General features: G+C 41.4%; 1 protein-coding gene across 3 annotated transcripts in view; it reads left to right on the forward strand.

The window, feature by feature from the left end:
* Window positions 1–14,506, forward strand: part of LOC118938367 (rab11 family-interacting protein 4A-like) — a 98,262-nt gene that overhangs the window by 44,818 nt on the left and 38,938 nt on the right. Inside the window, exon 1 of one of the 3 annotated variants that reach the window (XM_036942054.1) lies at window positions 4,571–4,694. The exons of 1 other annotated variant lie outside the window; for it this stretch is intronic. In XM_036942054.1, the coding sequence (XP_036797949.1) occupies window positions 4,671–4,694 (24 nt within the window). In that variant the 5' untranslated portion in view covers window positions 4,571–4,670. Of the gene's footprint in view, window positions 1–4,570; window positions 4,695–7,097; window positions 7,760–14,506 lie in introns of those variants that run through there. One more of the 3 variants, XM_036942053.1, reaches the window with a different exon arrangement.

A 14,506-nucleotide genomic window follows, 5' to 3' on the forward strand; every position in this document is an offset into this window, starting at 1 on the left:
AATAGGTGTGCGTTTCTTTTTCTACAAGACTGTAATTACCATATGGGAAGAAAATGGGATTAAAGTACTCTGTGCTTGGCACTCAGCATTAAGGAGAAAGATTGGGGGTAAGGTCCTGCTACAGACTCGTGTCCTGTCCAGGGGGTGTACTGTACATCAAGCTGTCTCACTACAGAAACAGGAGATAGACTAGTGTCCTGTCCAGGGGGTGTACTGTACATCAAGCTGTCTCACTACAGAAACAGGAGATAGACTCGTGTCCTGTCCAGGGGGTGTACTGTACATCAAGCTGTCTCACTACAGAAACAGGAGATAGACTAGTGTCCTGTCCAGGGGGTGTACTGGTACATCAAGCTGTCTCACTACAGAAACAGGAGATAGACTAGTGTCCTGTCCAGGGGGTGTCCTGTACATCAAGCTGTCTCACTACAGAAACAGGAGATAGACTAGTGTCCTGTCCAGGGGGTGTCCTGTACATCAAGCTGTCTCACTACAGAAACAGGAGATAGACTAGTGTCCTGTCCAGGGGGTGTCCTGTACATCAAGCTGTCTCACTACAGAAACAGGAGATAGACTCGTGTCCTGTCCAGGGGGTGTACTGGTACATCAAGCTGTCTCACTACAGAAACAGGATATAGACTAGAGTCCTGTCCAGGGGGTGTACTGTACATCAAGCTGTCTCACTACAGAAACAGGAGATAGACTAGTGTCCTGTCCAGGGGGTGTCCTGTACATCAAGCTGTCTCACTACAGAAACAGGAGATAGACTAGTGTCCTGTCCAGGGGGTGTACTGTACATCAAGCTGTCTCACCACATAAACAGGAGATAGACTAGTGTCCTGTCCAGGGGGTGTACTGGTACATCAAGCTGTCTCACTACAGAAATAAGATATCCTGCCGTTCCCTCTGCTTCTACCATGTTTGTGGGCTAGACCTCTTATAGTGGTGTTCAGTTCTCTGCTGGTTTAGATTTCATCATTCTGATAAGGGTGAGAGCCTCGATCAATGGACGTACCAGCAGTGGTCTCCTTCCCTTCCTCCCTCTCCCCTGCCTGGTCACATTGTCCTCACGCCCTGTTAGACCACTGAGACCAGTCCTATATCTGATCATTCTGTTAGCGTTCTGTTCTGTTGTTGTTCTATTGTTGGCAGTTTGGTTGTTTTCCTTGCCAAGCTGTTCAGTCTGTATGAGAACACTACCTCTCAGACAGACAGAGAGAAAAGAGAGAGAGAGAGAGAGAGAGAGCGTGAGAGCATGAGAGAGAGAGAGAGAGAGAGTGAGAGAGAGAGAGAGAGAGAGAGAGAGAGAGAGAGAGAGAGAGAGAGAGTATGCGTGTGTCAGTCCAGTCAGTTTTTGTATTCTGACATTGCCTCGGCGATTAGTGAATTTCCTCTTTCACCTTCCCTGTCTGTAGGAGATTGCTCTGGGCGTTCCGGGCAAGTGTGTGTGTGTGTGTGTGTGTGTGTGTGTGTGTGTGTGTGTGTGTGTGTGTGTGTGTGTGTGTGTGTATTAGAGATTGCTTCCTCTGGCCTCCCTGTGGTAAATGCTTCAGATAATACAATTTGTTTCAGTATATCACTATGTCTAGTGGTGTTGCTGACACACAAACAACCCACACACACACACACTCTCTCGCTCTCTCTCTCTATGTCTAGTGGTGTTGCTGACACACAAACAACCCACACACACACATACTCTCTCTCTTTCTCTCTCTTTCTCTTTCTCTCTCTCTCTCTCTCTCCCTCTTTCTCTCTCTCTACCTGTAGGGTTGTCAGTGAGATTAAATGACTAGGAAGGTGTGGCTTGAGTCCAGACAGTTTTTTGTATACAGTGCTTTGTTGCTGAGAGTGTAGCTGGTCTGATTGCTCTCTGAGTGAGGGAGAGAGAGAGAGAGAGAGACAGAGAGACAGTCTATTTGACCTCCTTTAGCTCCTAAGCCACAGTAACGTGTACTGGGCTGGCTCACAGGTTTTATTGGGAGACTGTATGTCAGTCATTACAACTCTATATGAATCTACTGACTATAAGCAGTTCTAATTTTATTTGGCTCATTAATCTTTATGGGAATATGATACAGTGAATATGCTGTGCTGCTATGTTTAATATTTTTCACTAGAGGGCGATGTTGTATAGCTACTTGCTTTGGCAATGTTAACACATGTTTCCCATGCCAATAAAGCTCTTGAATTGAATTGAATTGAATTGAGAGAGAGAGAGAGAGAGAGAGAGAGAGAGAGAGAGTGTTGCACATTATCAAGGATGTGTGTGTGCTATCTCTATGTGTGAGCACCTGGGATTTGAACCCAGTAGTTCATTATACCTGGTCTGGGATCTGAACCCAGTAGTTCATTATGCCTGGTCTGAGATCTGAACCCAGTAGTTCATTATACCTAGTCTGGGATCTGAACCCAGTAGTTTATTATACCTGGTCTGGGATCTGAACCCAGTAGTTCTTTATACCTGGTCTGGGATCTGAACCCAGTAGTTCATTCTAACTGGTCTGGGATCTGAACCCAGTAGTTCATTATACCTGGTCTGGGATCTGAACCCAGTAGTTCATTATGCCTGGTCTGAGATCTGAACCCAGTAGTTCATTATGCCTGGTCTGGGATCTGAACCCAGTAGTTCATTATACCTGGTCTGAGATCTGAACCCAGTCGTTAATTATGCCTGGTCTGAGATCTGAACCCAGTAGTTCATTATACCTAGTCTGGGATCTGAACCCAGTAGTTCATTATAACTGGTCTGGGATCTGAACCCAGTAGTTCATTATGCCTGGTCTGGGATCTGAACCCAGTAGTTCATTATGCCTGGTCTGGGATCTGAACCCAGTAGTTCATTCCACCTGGTCTGGGATCTGAACCCAGTAGTTCATCTGAACCCAGTAGTTCATTATAGCTGGTCTGGGATTTGAACCCAGTAGTTCATTATGCCTAGTCTGGGATCTGAACCCAGTAGTTCATTATGCCTGGTCTGGGATCTGAACCCAGTAGTTTATACTACCTGGTCTGGGATCTGAACCCAGTAGTTCATTATACCTGGTCTGGGATCTGAACCCAGTAGTTCATCTGAACCCAGTAGTTCATTATAGCTGGTCTGGGATTTGAACCCAGTAGTTCATTATGCCTGGTCTGGGATCTGAACCCAGTAGTTTATACTACCTGGTCTGGGATCTGAACCCAGTAGTTCATTATACCTGGTCTGGGATCTGAACCCAGTAGTTCATTATAGCTGGTCTGGGATTTGAACCCAGTAGTTCATTATGCCTGGTCTGGGATCTGAACCCAGTAGTTAATTTTTGCTTGTCTGGGATCTGAACCCAGTAGTTCATTATGCCTGGTCTGGGATATAAACCCAGTAGTTCATCTGAACCCAGTAGTTCATTATACCTGGTCTTGGATCTGAACCCAGTAGTTCATTATACCTGGTCTGGGATCTGAACCCAGTAGTTCATTATACCTGGTCTTGGATCTGAACCCAGTAGTTCATTATACCTGGTTTGGGATTTGAACTGACAACCTTCTAGTCCGCCTCTCTAACCTGTTGCTACCTGTTGCTATGTACTGAGTGGGGATTAGTTTCGTTTATTCCACTAAACATGGCAGCTAAAAGCTGAATTGCGTATACATCAGGAAATTCAAGAAAACCAAAATAAATCAATAAATGGGATACAGTATCAAGAAAGATCAGATGTCACAGATGTGATCAGGGTTGGTGCACAGCTTCCATTTTGGATGGTCAGTTGATGAATATCAATGGTCCTGAGGAGGAGGGGGGATCTCAGTCACATTCAAGGAGTCAGAGACAGACAGGTCAGGGAGACAGAGACAGACAGACAGGCCAAGGAGACAGAGACAGACAAGTCAGGGAGTCAGAGACAGACAGGTCAGGGAGACAGAGACAGACAGGTCAGGGAGACAGAGACAGACAGGTCCCAGGAGACAGAGACAGACAGGTCAGGGAGACAGAGACAGACAGGTCCCAGGAGACAGAGACAGACAGGTCAGGGAGACAGAGACAGACAGGTCAGGGAAACAGAGACAGACAGGTCAGGGAGACAGAGACAGACAGGGCAGGGAGACAGAGACAGACAGGTCCCAGGAGACAGAGACAGACATGTCAGGGAGACAGAGACAGACAGGTCACAGGAGACAGAGACAGACAGGTCCCAGGAGACAGAGACAGACAGGTCACAGAAGACAGAGACAGACAGGTCCCAGGAGACAGAGACAGACAGGTCAGGGAGACAGATAGATCCATAACAGCTGTTATTATGTTCAGCCTGGGGTTTGTAGTGTGTGGGTTTTTACTCTTGTTTGTGAATACTGGTTGCTCTGCCAAAACAACACCAGGATGTACGTACTGCTGTGCACTGGGATTTCTCTTTCTTTATATGTGCACAGGCTTGTACCATTTCATCAAGATAGTCTCTAAAACCATTCAGATGTGAAGGTCTGAACAATGTTGGTTTCAAAATAAAGCTCGGTTAACTCAGGTGTGCCTCAATCTGGCCCAGAGGCAGGTATTCTGTTTAGGTGCAGTTACATAAAGCTGCCACAAGTGGCGCCGGTGTGCCTTCCTCCACTTGTTCTGAACCCCTTAACACACCAGAGAGAAAGAAGGGCAGGTGTGGTAGCAGTGTTTGTAGCACAGCCAGCTAGCCTTCTAGATGTCTACACAGCCAGCAGTACATGTAAGTACAACTTCCCTCAGACATCACCTTCTACTGTGATGACAGGTACAACTTCACTCAGACATCACCTTCTACTGTAATGACAGGTACAACTTCACTCAGACATCACCTTCTACTGTAATGACAGGTACAACTTCACTCAGACATCACCTTCTATTGTAATGACAGGTACAACTTCACTCAGACATCACCTTCTACTGTGATGACAGGTACAACAGGTACAACTTCACTCAGACATCACCTTCTACTGTAATGACAGGTACAACTTCACTCAGACATCACCTTCTACTGTAATGACAGGTACAACTTCACTCAGACATCACCTTCTATTGTAATGACAGGTACAACTTCACTCAGACATCACCTTCTATTGTAATGACAGGTACAACAGGTACAACTTCACTCAGACATCACCTTCTACTGTAATGACAGGTACAACTTCACTCAGACATCACCTTCTACTGTAATGACAGGTACAACTTCACTCAGACATCACCTTCTATTGTAATGACAGGTACAACAGGTACAACTTCACTCAGACATCACCTTCTATTGTAATGACAGGTACAACTTCACTCAGACATCACCTTCTACTGTAATGACAGGTACAACAGGTACAGCTTCACTCAGACATCACCTTCTATTGTAATGACAGGTACAACTTCACTCAGACATCACCTTCTACTGTAATGACAGGTACAACAGGTACAACTTCACTCAGACATCACCTTCTACTGTAATGACAGGTACAACTTCACTCAGACATCACCTTCTACTGTAATGACAGGTACAACTTCACTCAGACATCACCTTCTACTGTAATGACAGGTACAACTTCACTCAGACATCACCTTCTATTGTAATGACAGGTACAACAGGTACAACTTCACTCAGACATCACCTTCTATTGTAATGACAGAATGACTTTACCTTCGTCTGAATGCATCTCAGGGTTGTGTTCATTAGGAATCAAATGGAAGAAAACAGACTGAAACAATCTTCCTGAATTCATCTAATATGAAAAACTCAATTTCCTTTTCAATTGCAAAACTTTTTACAATAATGAATACAACCCAGGTGTATAACCGCCCATGTGTCTCCCACAGTGCATGTAGACTCGGCCCAGGTGTGTACCCGTAGACTCGGCCCAGGTGTGTACCCGTAGACTCGGCCCAGGTGTGTACCCGTAGACTCGGCCCAGGTGTGTACCCGTAGACTCGGCCCAGGTGTGTACCCGTAGACTCGGCCCAGGTGTGTACCCGTAGACTTGGCCCAGGTGTGTACCCGTAGACTCGGCCCAGGTGTGTACCCGTAGACTCGGCCCAGGTGTGTACCCGTAGACTCGGCCCAGGTGTGTACCCGTAGACTCGGCCCAGGTGTGTACCCGTAGACTCGGCCCAGGTGTGTACCCGTAGACTTGGCCCAGGTGTGTACCCGTAGACTCGGCCCAGGTGTGTACCCGTAGACTCGGCCCAGGTGTGTACCCGTAGACTTGGCCCAGGTGTGTACCCGTAGACTCGGCCCAGGTGTGTACCCGTAGACTCGGCCCAGGTGTGTACCCGTAGACTCGGCCCAGGTGTGTACCCGTAGACTCGGCCCAGGTGTGTACCCGTAGACTCGGCCCAGGTGTGTACCCGTAGACTCGGCCCAGGTGTGTACCCGTAGACTTGGCCCAGGTGTGTACCTGTACAGGTGTAAGCCCATGTGTCTCTCCCTCACAGTGTCTCTCCTCCCCAACAGCTAACCCTGACTTACGCAGCTTGGGTCCTGCATGTTTGCCATTGGCATGGGGAGTAATTATTATGCATGGCAAGACTTGGTGTTCTCTCTTTCTTTCTCTCTCTCCTTTCTCTCTCTGTGTGTCTCTCTCTCTCAATTCAATTCAATTGAACATATGTTTACATTGCCAAAGCAAGTGAAATAGATAATAAACAAAAGTGAAATTAACAACAAAAAAATGTGCAGTAAACATTACACTCACAAAAGAATTCATACATTTCATATGTCATATTTAAATGTTATAGTTAAAGTACTAAAGGGAAAATAAATAAACATAAATATGTGTTGTATTTACAATGTTACCACCCTGCATACCACTGCTGGCTTGCTTCTGAAGCTAAGCAGGGTTGGTCCTGGTCAGTCCCTGGATGGGAGACCAGATGCTGCTGGAAGTGGTGTTGGAGGGCCAGTAGGAGGCGCTCTTTCCTCAGGTCTAAAATAATATCCCAATGCCAGACTCAATCTAGCTGATGTCACCGCTAGAGGCCGGCCCAGCTGAACAGTTACCTAGCAACAGCCAGAAGGGAGGTGGTGTACAGTGGGAGGTGTGGCTTTATCCTGGTAACTGTTGCCTAAGCGTCAGTGTGTGTTCAAATTCAAACCGGCACGCTGCAGTGTCAGTGTGTGTGAGCGAGGGTGTGTTAGCTGTTCTGTTGACGGTACAGTGTGTTAGCTGTTCTGTTGACGGTACAGTGTGTTAGCTGTTCTGTTGACGGTATAGTGTGTTAGCTGTTCTGTTGACGGTATAGTGTGTTAGCTGTTCTGTTGACGGTATAGTGTGTTAGCTGTTCTGTTGACGGTATAGTGTGTTAGCTGTTCTGTTGACGGTATAGTGTGTTAGCTGTTCTGTTGACGGTATAGTGTGTTAGCTGTTCTGTTGACGGTACAGTGTGTTAGCTGTTCTGTTGACGGTTCAGTGCTGGAGCGCTGGTGTAGTGTGTTCGTCGCTGGTCTTCTTCTATCAAAATTTCTGTGGATTGTAATTGGAGGAATACTGTTTGGGCTGGACCTATTGGACTGTGTGTGTGTGTGTGTGTTCGGACCTGGCATACACACGTGTGTGTGTGTGTATGAACGATCTATATTGTGACTGAACAACACGTGTGTATGAACGATCTATAGTGTGACTGAACAACACACGTGCAGACGGTAATTGTTAGGAGGGTGTGGATTACCCGTGTCTGGGCAGTGTGTGTGGATGTGTGTGGATGTCTGTGGCAGTGGAATCAGGAATGGACAGCACACTTCAGAGGAGAGGAGAGAGCCCCCCTGCAATGGACTTCACGGTAAGAGAGTGTGTCTGCATGGAGAGAGTGTGTCTGCATGGAGAGAGTGTGTCTGCATGGAGAGAAAGAGTGAATGCTGCAGTAGACTAACTGTGTCCTTTGTTCCAACTCTGTGTCCTCTGTCTCTCTGTCTCTCTCTGTCTCTGTCTCTGTTTTTCTCTCTCTATTTCTGCCGTTCTTTCTCTCTGTCTGTTTCTCTCTCTCTGTTTCTGTCGTTCTCTCTCTCATGTAGATGTAGATGCAGATATAGGTGTAGATGTAGATGTAAATGTAGATATAGATGCAGATGTAAATGCAGATAGATATAGATGTAGATGTAGATGTAGATGTAGATGTAGATGCAGATGCAGATGCAGATGTAGATATAGATGCAGATATAGATGCAGATATAGATGTAGATATAGATGCAGATATAGATATAGATGTAGATGTAGATGTAGATGCAGATGTAGATATAGATATAGATATAGATGCAGATATAGATGCAGATATAGATATAGATGTAGATGCAGATGTAGATATAGATGCAGATATAGATGCAGATGTAGATGCAGATGTAGATATAGATGCAGATGTAGATATAGATGCAGATATAGATATAGATGCAGATGTAGTGGCAGATGCAGATATAGATGCAGATGTAGATATAGATATAGATGTAGATGCAGATGTAGATATAGATGCAGATATAGATGTAGATATAGATGCAGATGTAGATATAGATATAGATGTAGATGCAGATGTAGATATAGATGCAGATATAGATGCAGATGTAGATATAGATGTAGATATAGATGCAGATGTAGATATACATATAGATGCAGATATAGATATAGATATAGATATAGATGCAGATATAGATGCAGATATAGATGCAGATATAGATATAGATGTAGATGTAGATATAGATGTAGATGCAGATATAGATGTAGATGTAGATATATATGCAGATATAGATATAGATATAGATGCAGATATAGATATAGATATAGATGCAGATATAGATATAGATGCAGATATAGATGCAGATGTAGATGCAGATATAGATGCAGATATAGATGCAGATGTAAATGTAGATGTAGATGTAGATATAGTGGCAGATGTAGATGTAGATGCAGATATAGATATAGATGCAGATGTAGATATAGTGGCAGATGTAGATATAGATGCAGATGTAGATGCAGATGTAGATGTAGATGTAGATGTAGATGTAGATATAGTGGCAGATGTAGATGCAGATGTAGATGTAGATGTAGATGTAGATATAGTGGCAGATGTAGATGCAGATATAGATATAGATGCAGATGTAGATGCAGATGCAGATGTAGATGTAGATATAGTGGCAGATGTAGATGTAGATGCAGATGTAGATGTAGATGCAGATATAGATATAGATATAGATGTAGATATAGATGCAGATATAGATGTAGATGTAGATGTAGATGCAGATGTAGATATAGATATAGATATAGATATAGATATAGATGTAGATGCAGATGTAGATATAGATGCAGATATAGATGCAGATGTAGATGCAGATGTAGATATAGATGCAGATGTAGATATAGATGCAGATATAGATATAGATGCAGATATAGTGGCAGATGCAGATATAGATGCAGATGTAGATATAGATATAGATGTAGATGCAGATGTAGATATAGATGCAGATATAGATGCAGATGTAGATATAGATGTAGATATAGATGCAGATGTAGATATACATATAGATGCAGATATAGATATAGATATAGATATAGATGCAGATATAGATGCAGATATAGATGCAGATATAGATATAGATATAGATATAGATGCAGATGTAGATATAGATGTAGATGCAGATATAGATGTAGATGTAGATGTAGATATAGATGCAGATATAGATATAGATGCAGATATAGATATAGATGCAGATATAGATGCAGATGTAGATGCAGATATAGATGCAGATATAGATGCAGATGTAAATGTAGATGTAGATATAGTGGCAGATGTAGATGTAGATGCAGATATAGATATAGATGCAGATGTAGATATAGTGGCAGATGTAGATATAGATGCAGATGTAGATGCAGATGTAGATGTAGATGTAGATATAGTGGCAGATGTAGATGCAGATGTAGATGTAGATGTAGATATAGTGGCAGATGTAGATGCAGATATAGATATAGATGCAGATGTAGATGTAGATATAGTGGCAGATGTAGATGTAGATGCAGATGTAGATGTAGATGTAGATGCAGATATAGATATAGATGCAGATGCAGATGCAGATGTAGATGTAGATATAGTGGCAGATGTAGATATAGATGTAGATGTAGATATAGATGCAGATATAGATGCAGATGCAGATGTAGATGTAGATATAGATGTAGATATAGATGCAGATGTAGATGTAGATATAGTGGCAGATGTAGATATAGATGCAGATGTAGATGCAGATGTAGATGTAGATGTAGATATAGTGGCAGATGTAGATGCAGATGTAGATGTAGATATAGTGGCAGATGTAGATGCAGATGTAGATGTAGATGTAGATATAGTGGCAGATGTAGATGCAGATGCAGATGTAGATGTAGATGCAGATGTAGATGTAGATGTAGATGTAGATATAGTGGCAGATGTAGATGCAGATGTAGATGTAGATGTAGATGCAGATGCAGATGTAGATGTAGATGCAGATATAGATGCAGATATAGATGTAGATGTAGATGCAGATGTAGATGTAGATGCAGATATAGATGCAGATATAGATGTAGATATAGATGCAGATGTAGATGTAGATGCAGATGTAGATGTAGATGCAGATGCAGATATAGATGTAGATATAGATGCAGATGCAGATGCAGATGTAGATGCAGATATAGATGCAGATATAGATGTAGATGCAGATATAGATGTAGATATAGATGTAGATGCAGATGTAGATGCAGATGTAGATATAGATGCAGATATAGATGTAGATGCAGATGTAGATGCAGATGTAGATGCAGATGTAGATGTAGATATAGTGGCAGATGTAGATGCAGATGTAGATGTAGATGTAGATATAGTGGCAGATGTAGATGCAGATATAGATATAGATGCAGATGTAGATGTAGATATAGTGGCAGATGTAGATGTAGATGCAGATGTAGATGTAGATGTAGATGCAGATATAGATATAGATGCAGATGCAGATGCAGATGTAGATGTAGATATAGTGGCAGATGTAGATATAGATGTAGATGTAGATATAGATGCAGATATAGATGCAGATGCAGATGTAGATGTAGATATAGATGTAGATATAGATGCAGATGTAGATGTAGATATAGTGGCAGATGTAGATATAGATGCAGATGTAGATGCAGATGTAGATGTAGATGTAGATATAGTGGCAGATGTAGATGCAGATGTAGATGTAGATATAGTGGCAGATGTAGATGCAGATGTAGATGTAGATGTAGATATAGTGGCAGATGTAGATGCAGATGCAGATGTAGATGTAGATGCAGATGTAGATGTAGATGTAGATGTAGATATAGTGGCAGATGTAGATGCAGATGTAGATGTAGATGTAGATGCAGATGCAGATGTAGATGTAGATGCAGATATAGATGCAGATATAGATGTAGATGCAGATGTAGATGTAGATGCAGATATAGATGCAGATATAGATGTAGATGTAGATATAGATGCAGATGTAGATGTAGATGCAGATGTAGATGTAGATGCAGATGCAGATATAGATGTAGATATAGATGCAGATGCAGATGCAGATGTAGATGCAGATATAGATGCAGATATAGATGTAGATGCAGATATAGATGCAGATATAGATGTAGATGCAGATATAGATGTAGATATAGATGTAGATATAGATGTAGATATAGATGTAGATGCAGATGTAGATGTAGATGCAGATATAGATGCAGATATAGATATAGATGTAGATATAGATGTAGATGTAGATGTAGATATAGTGGCAGATGCAGATATAGATGTAGATGTAGATGTAGATGCAGATATAGTGGCAGATGTAGATGCAGATATAGATGCAGATGTAGATATAGATGTAGATGTAGATGCAGATATAGATGTAGACATAGATGTAGATATAGATGTAGATATAGATGTAGATATAGATGTAGATATAGATGTAGATGTAGATATAGTGGCAGATGCAGATATAGATGTAGATGCAGATGTAGATGTAGATGCAGATATAGTGGCAGATGTAGATGCAGATGTAGATGTAGATGTAGATGTAGATATAGTGGCAGATGCAGATATAGATGTAGATGCAGATGCAGATGTAGATGTAGATGTAGATATAGATGCAGATATAGTGGCAGATGTAGATGCAGATGTAGATGTAGATGCAGATATAGTGGCAGATGTAGATGTAGATGTAGATGCAGATGTAAATATAGATGCAGATGTAAATGCAGATATAGATGCAGATATAGATGCAGATATGGTGGCAGATGTAGATGCAGATGCAGATGTAGATGCAGATATAGATGCAGATATAGATGTAGATGCAGATGTAGATGCAGATGTAGATGTAGATGCAGATATAGATGTAGATATAGATGCAGATATAGATGCAGATATAGTGGCAGATGTAGATGCAGATGTAGATGTAGATGCAGATGCAGATGCAGATGTAGATGCAGATGTAGATGTAGATGTAGATGCAGATATAGATGCAGATATAGTGGCAGATGTAGATGCAGATGCAGATGTAGATGCAGATGCAGATGCAGATGTAGATATAGATGCAGATGTAGATGTAGATGTAGATGTAGATGCAGATATAGATGCAGATATAGATGTAGATGCAGATATAGATGTAGATGCAGATGTAGATGCAGATGTAGATGTAGATTTAGATGCAGATATAGATGCAGATGTAGATGCAGATGTAGATGTAGATATAGATGCAGATATAGATGCAGATATAGATGTAGATGTAGATATAGATGTAGATGCAGATGTAGATGCAGATGTAGATGTAGATATAGATGCAGATATAGATGTAGATGCAGATGTAGATGCAGATGTAGATGTAGATGCAGATATAGATGCAGATATAGATGCAGATGTAGATGCAGATATAGTGGCAGATGTAGATGCAGATATAGTGGCAGATGTAGATGCAGATATAGATGCAGATGCAGATATAGATGCAGATGTAGATGCAGATGTAGATGCAGATGTAGATGCAGATGTAGATGCAGATGTAGATGTAGATATAGATGCAGATGTAGATATAGATGTAGATGTAGATGCAGATATAGATGCAGATATAGTGGCAGATATAGATGCAGATGTAGATGCAGATATAGATGCAGATATAGATGCAGATATAGATGCAGATGTAGATGCAGATATAGATGTAGATGCAGATATAGATGCAGATATAGATGTAGATATAGTGGCAGATGCAGATATAGATGCAGATATAGATGCAGATATAGATGCAGATATAGATGCAGATATAGATGCAGATGCATATATAGATTTAGATATAGATGTAGATATAGTGGCAGATGCAGATATAGATGCAGATGCATATATAGATATAGATATAGATGTAGATATAGTGGCAGATGTAGATGCAGATATAGATGCAGATGCAGATGTAGATGTAGATGCAGATATAGATGCAGATATAGATGTAGATGTAGATGCAGATATAGATGTAGACATAGATGTAGACATAGATGTAGATATAGATGTAGATATAGATGTAGATATAGATGTAGATGTAGATATAGTGGCAGATGCAGATATAGATGTAGATGCAGATGTAGATGCAGATATAGTGGCAGATGTAGATGTAGATGTAGATGTAGATATAGTGGCAGATGCAGATATAGATGTAGATGCAGATGCAGATGTAGATATAGATGCAGATATAGTGGCAGATGTAGATGTAGATGTAGATGCAGATATAGTGGCAGATGTAGATGCAGATGTAGATGCAGATGTAGATATAGATGCAGATGTAAATGCAGATATAGATGCAGATATAGATGCAGATATAGTGGCAGATGTAGATGCAGATGTAGATGTAGATGTAGATGCAGATATAGATGCAGATATAGATGTAGATGCAGATGTAGATGCAGATATAGATGTAGATATAGATGCAGATATAGATGCAGATATAGTGGCAGATGTAGATGCAGATGTAGATGTAGATGTAGATGTAGATGCAGATGCAGATGTAGATATAGATGTAGATGTAGATGTAGATGTAGATGCAGATATAGATGCAGATATAGATGTAGATGCAGATGTAGATGCAGATGTAGATATAGATGCAGATATAGATGTAGATGCAGATGTAGATGCAGATGTAGATGTAGATGCAGATATAGATGCAGATATAGTGGCAGATGTAGATGCAGATATAGTGGCAGATGTAGATGCAGATATAGTGGCAGATGTAGATGCAGATATAGATGCAGATGTAGATGCAGATATAGATGCAGATGTAGATGTAGATGTAGATGCAGATGTAGATGCAGATGCAGATATAGATGCAGATGTAGATATAGATGTAGATGTAGATGCAGATATAGATGCAGATATAGATGCAGATGTAGATGTAGATGTAGATGCAGATATAGATGCAGATATAGATGCAGATATAGATGTAGATGCAGATGTAGATGCAGATGTAGATGTAGATGCAGATATAGATGCAGATATAGATGTAGATGTAGATGTAGATTTAGATGCAGATATAGA

This window comes from Oncorhynchus mykiss, chromosome 13 (genome assembly GCF_013265735.2).
Source record: "Oncorhynchus mykiss isolate Arlee chromosome 13, USDA_OmykA_1.1, whole genome shotgun sequence".
Taxonomy (NCBI): Eukaryota; Metazoa; Chordata; class Actinopteri; order Salmoniformes; family Salmonidae; genus Oncorhynchus; species Oncorhynchus mykiss.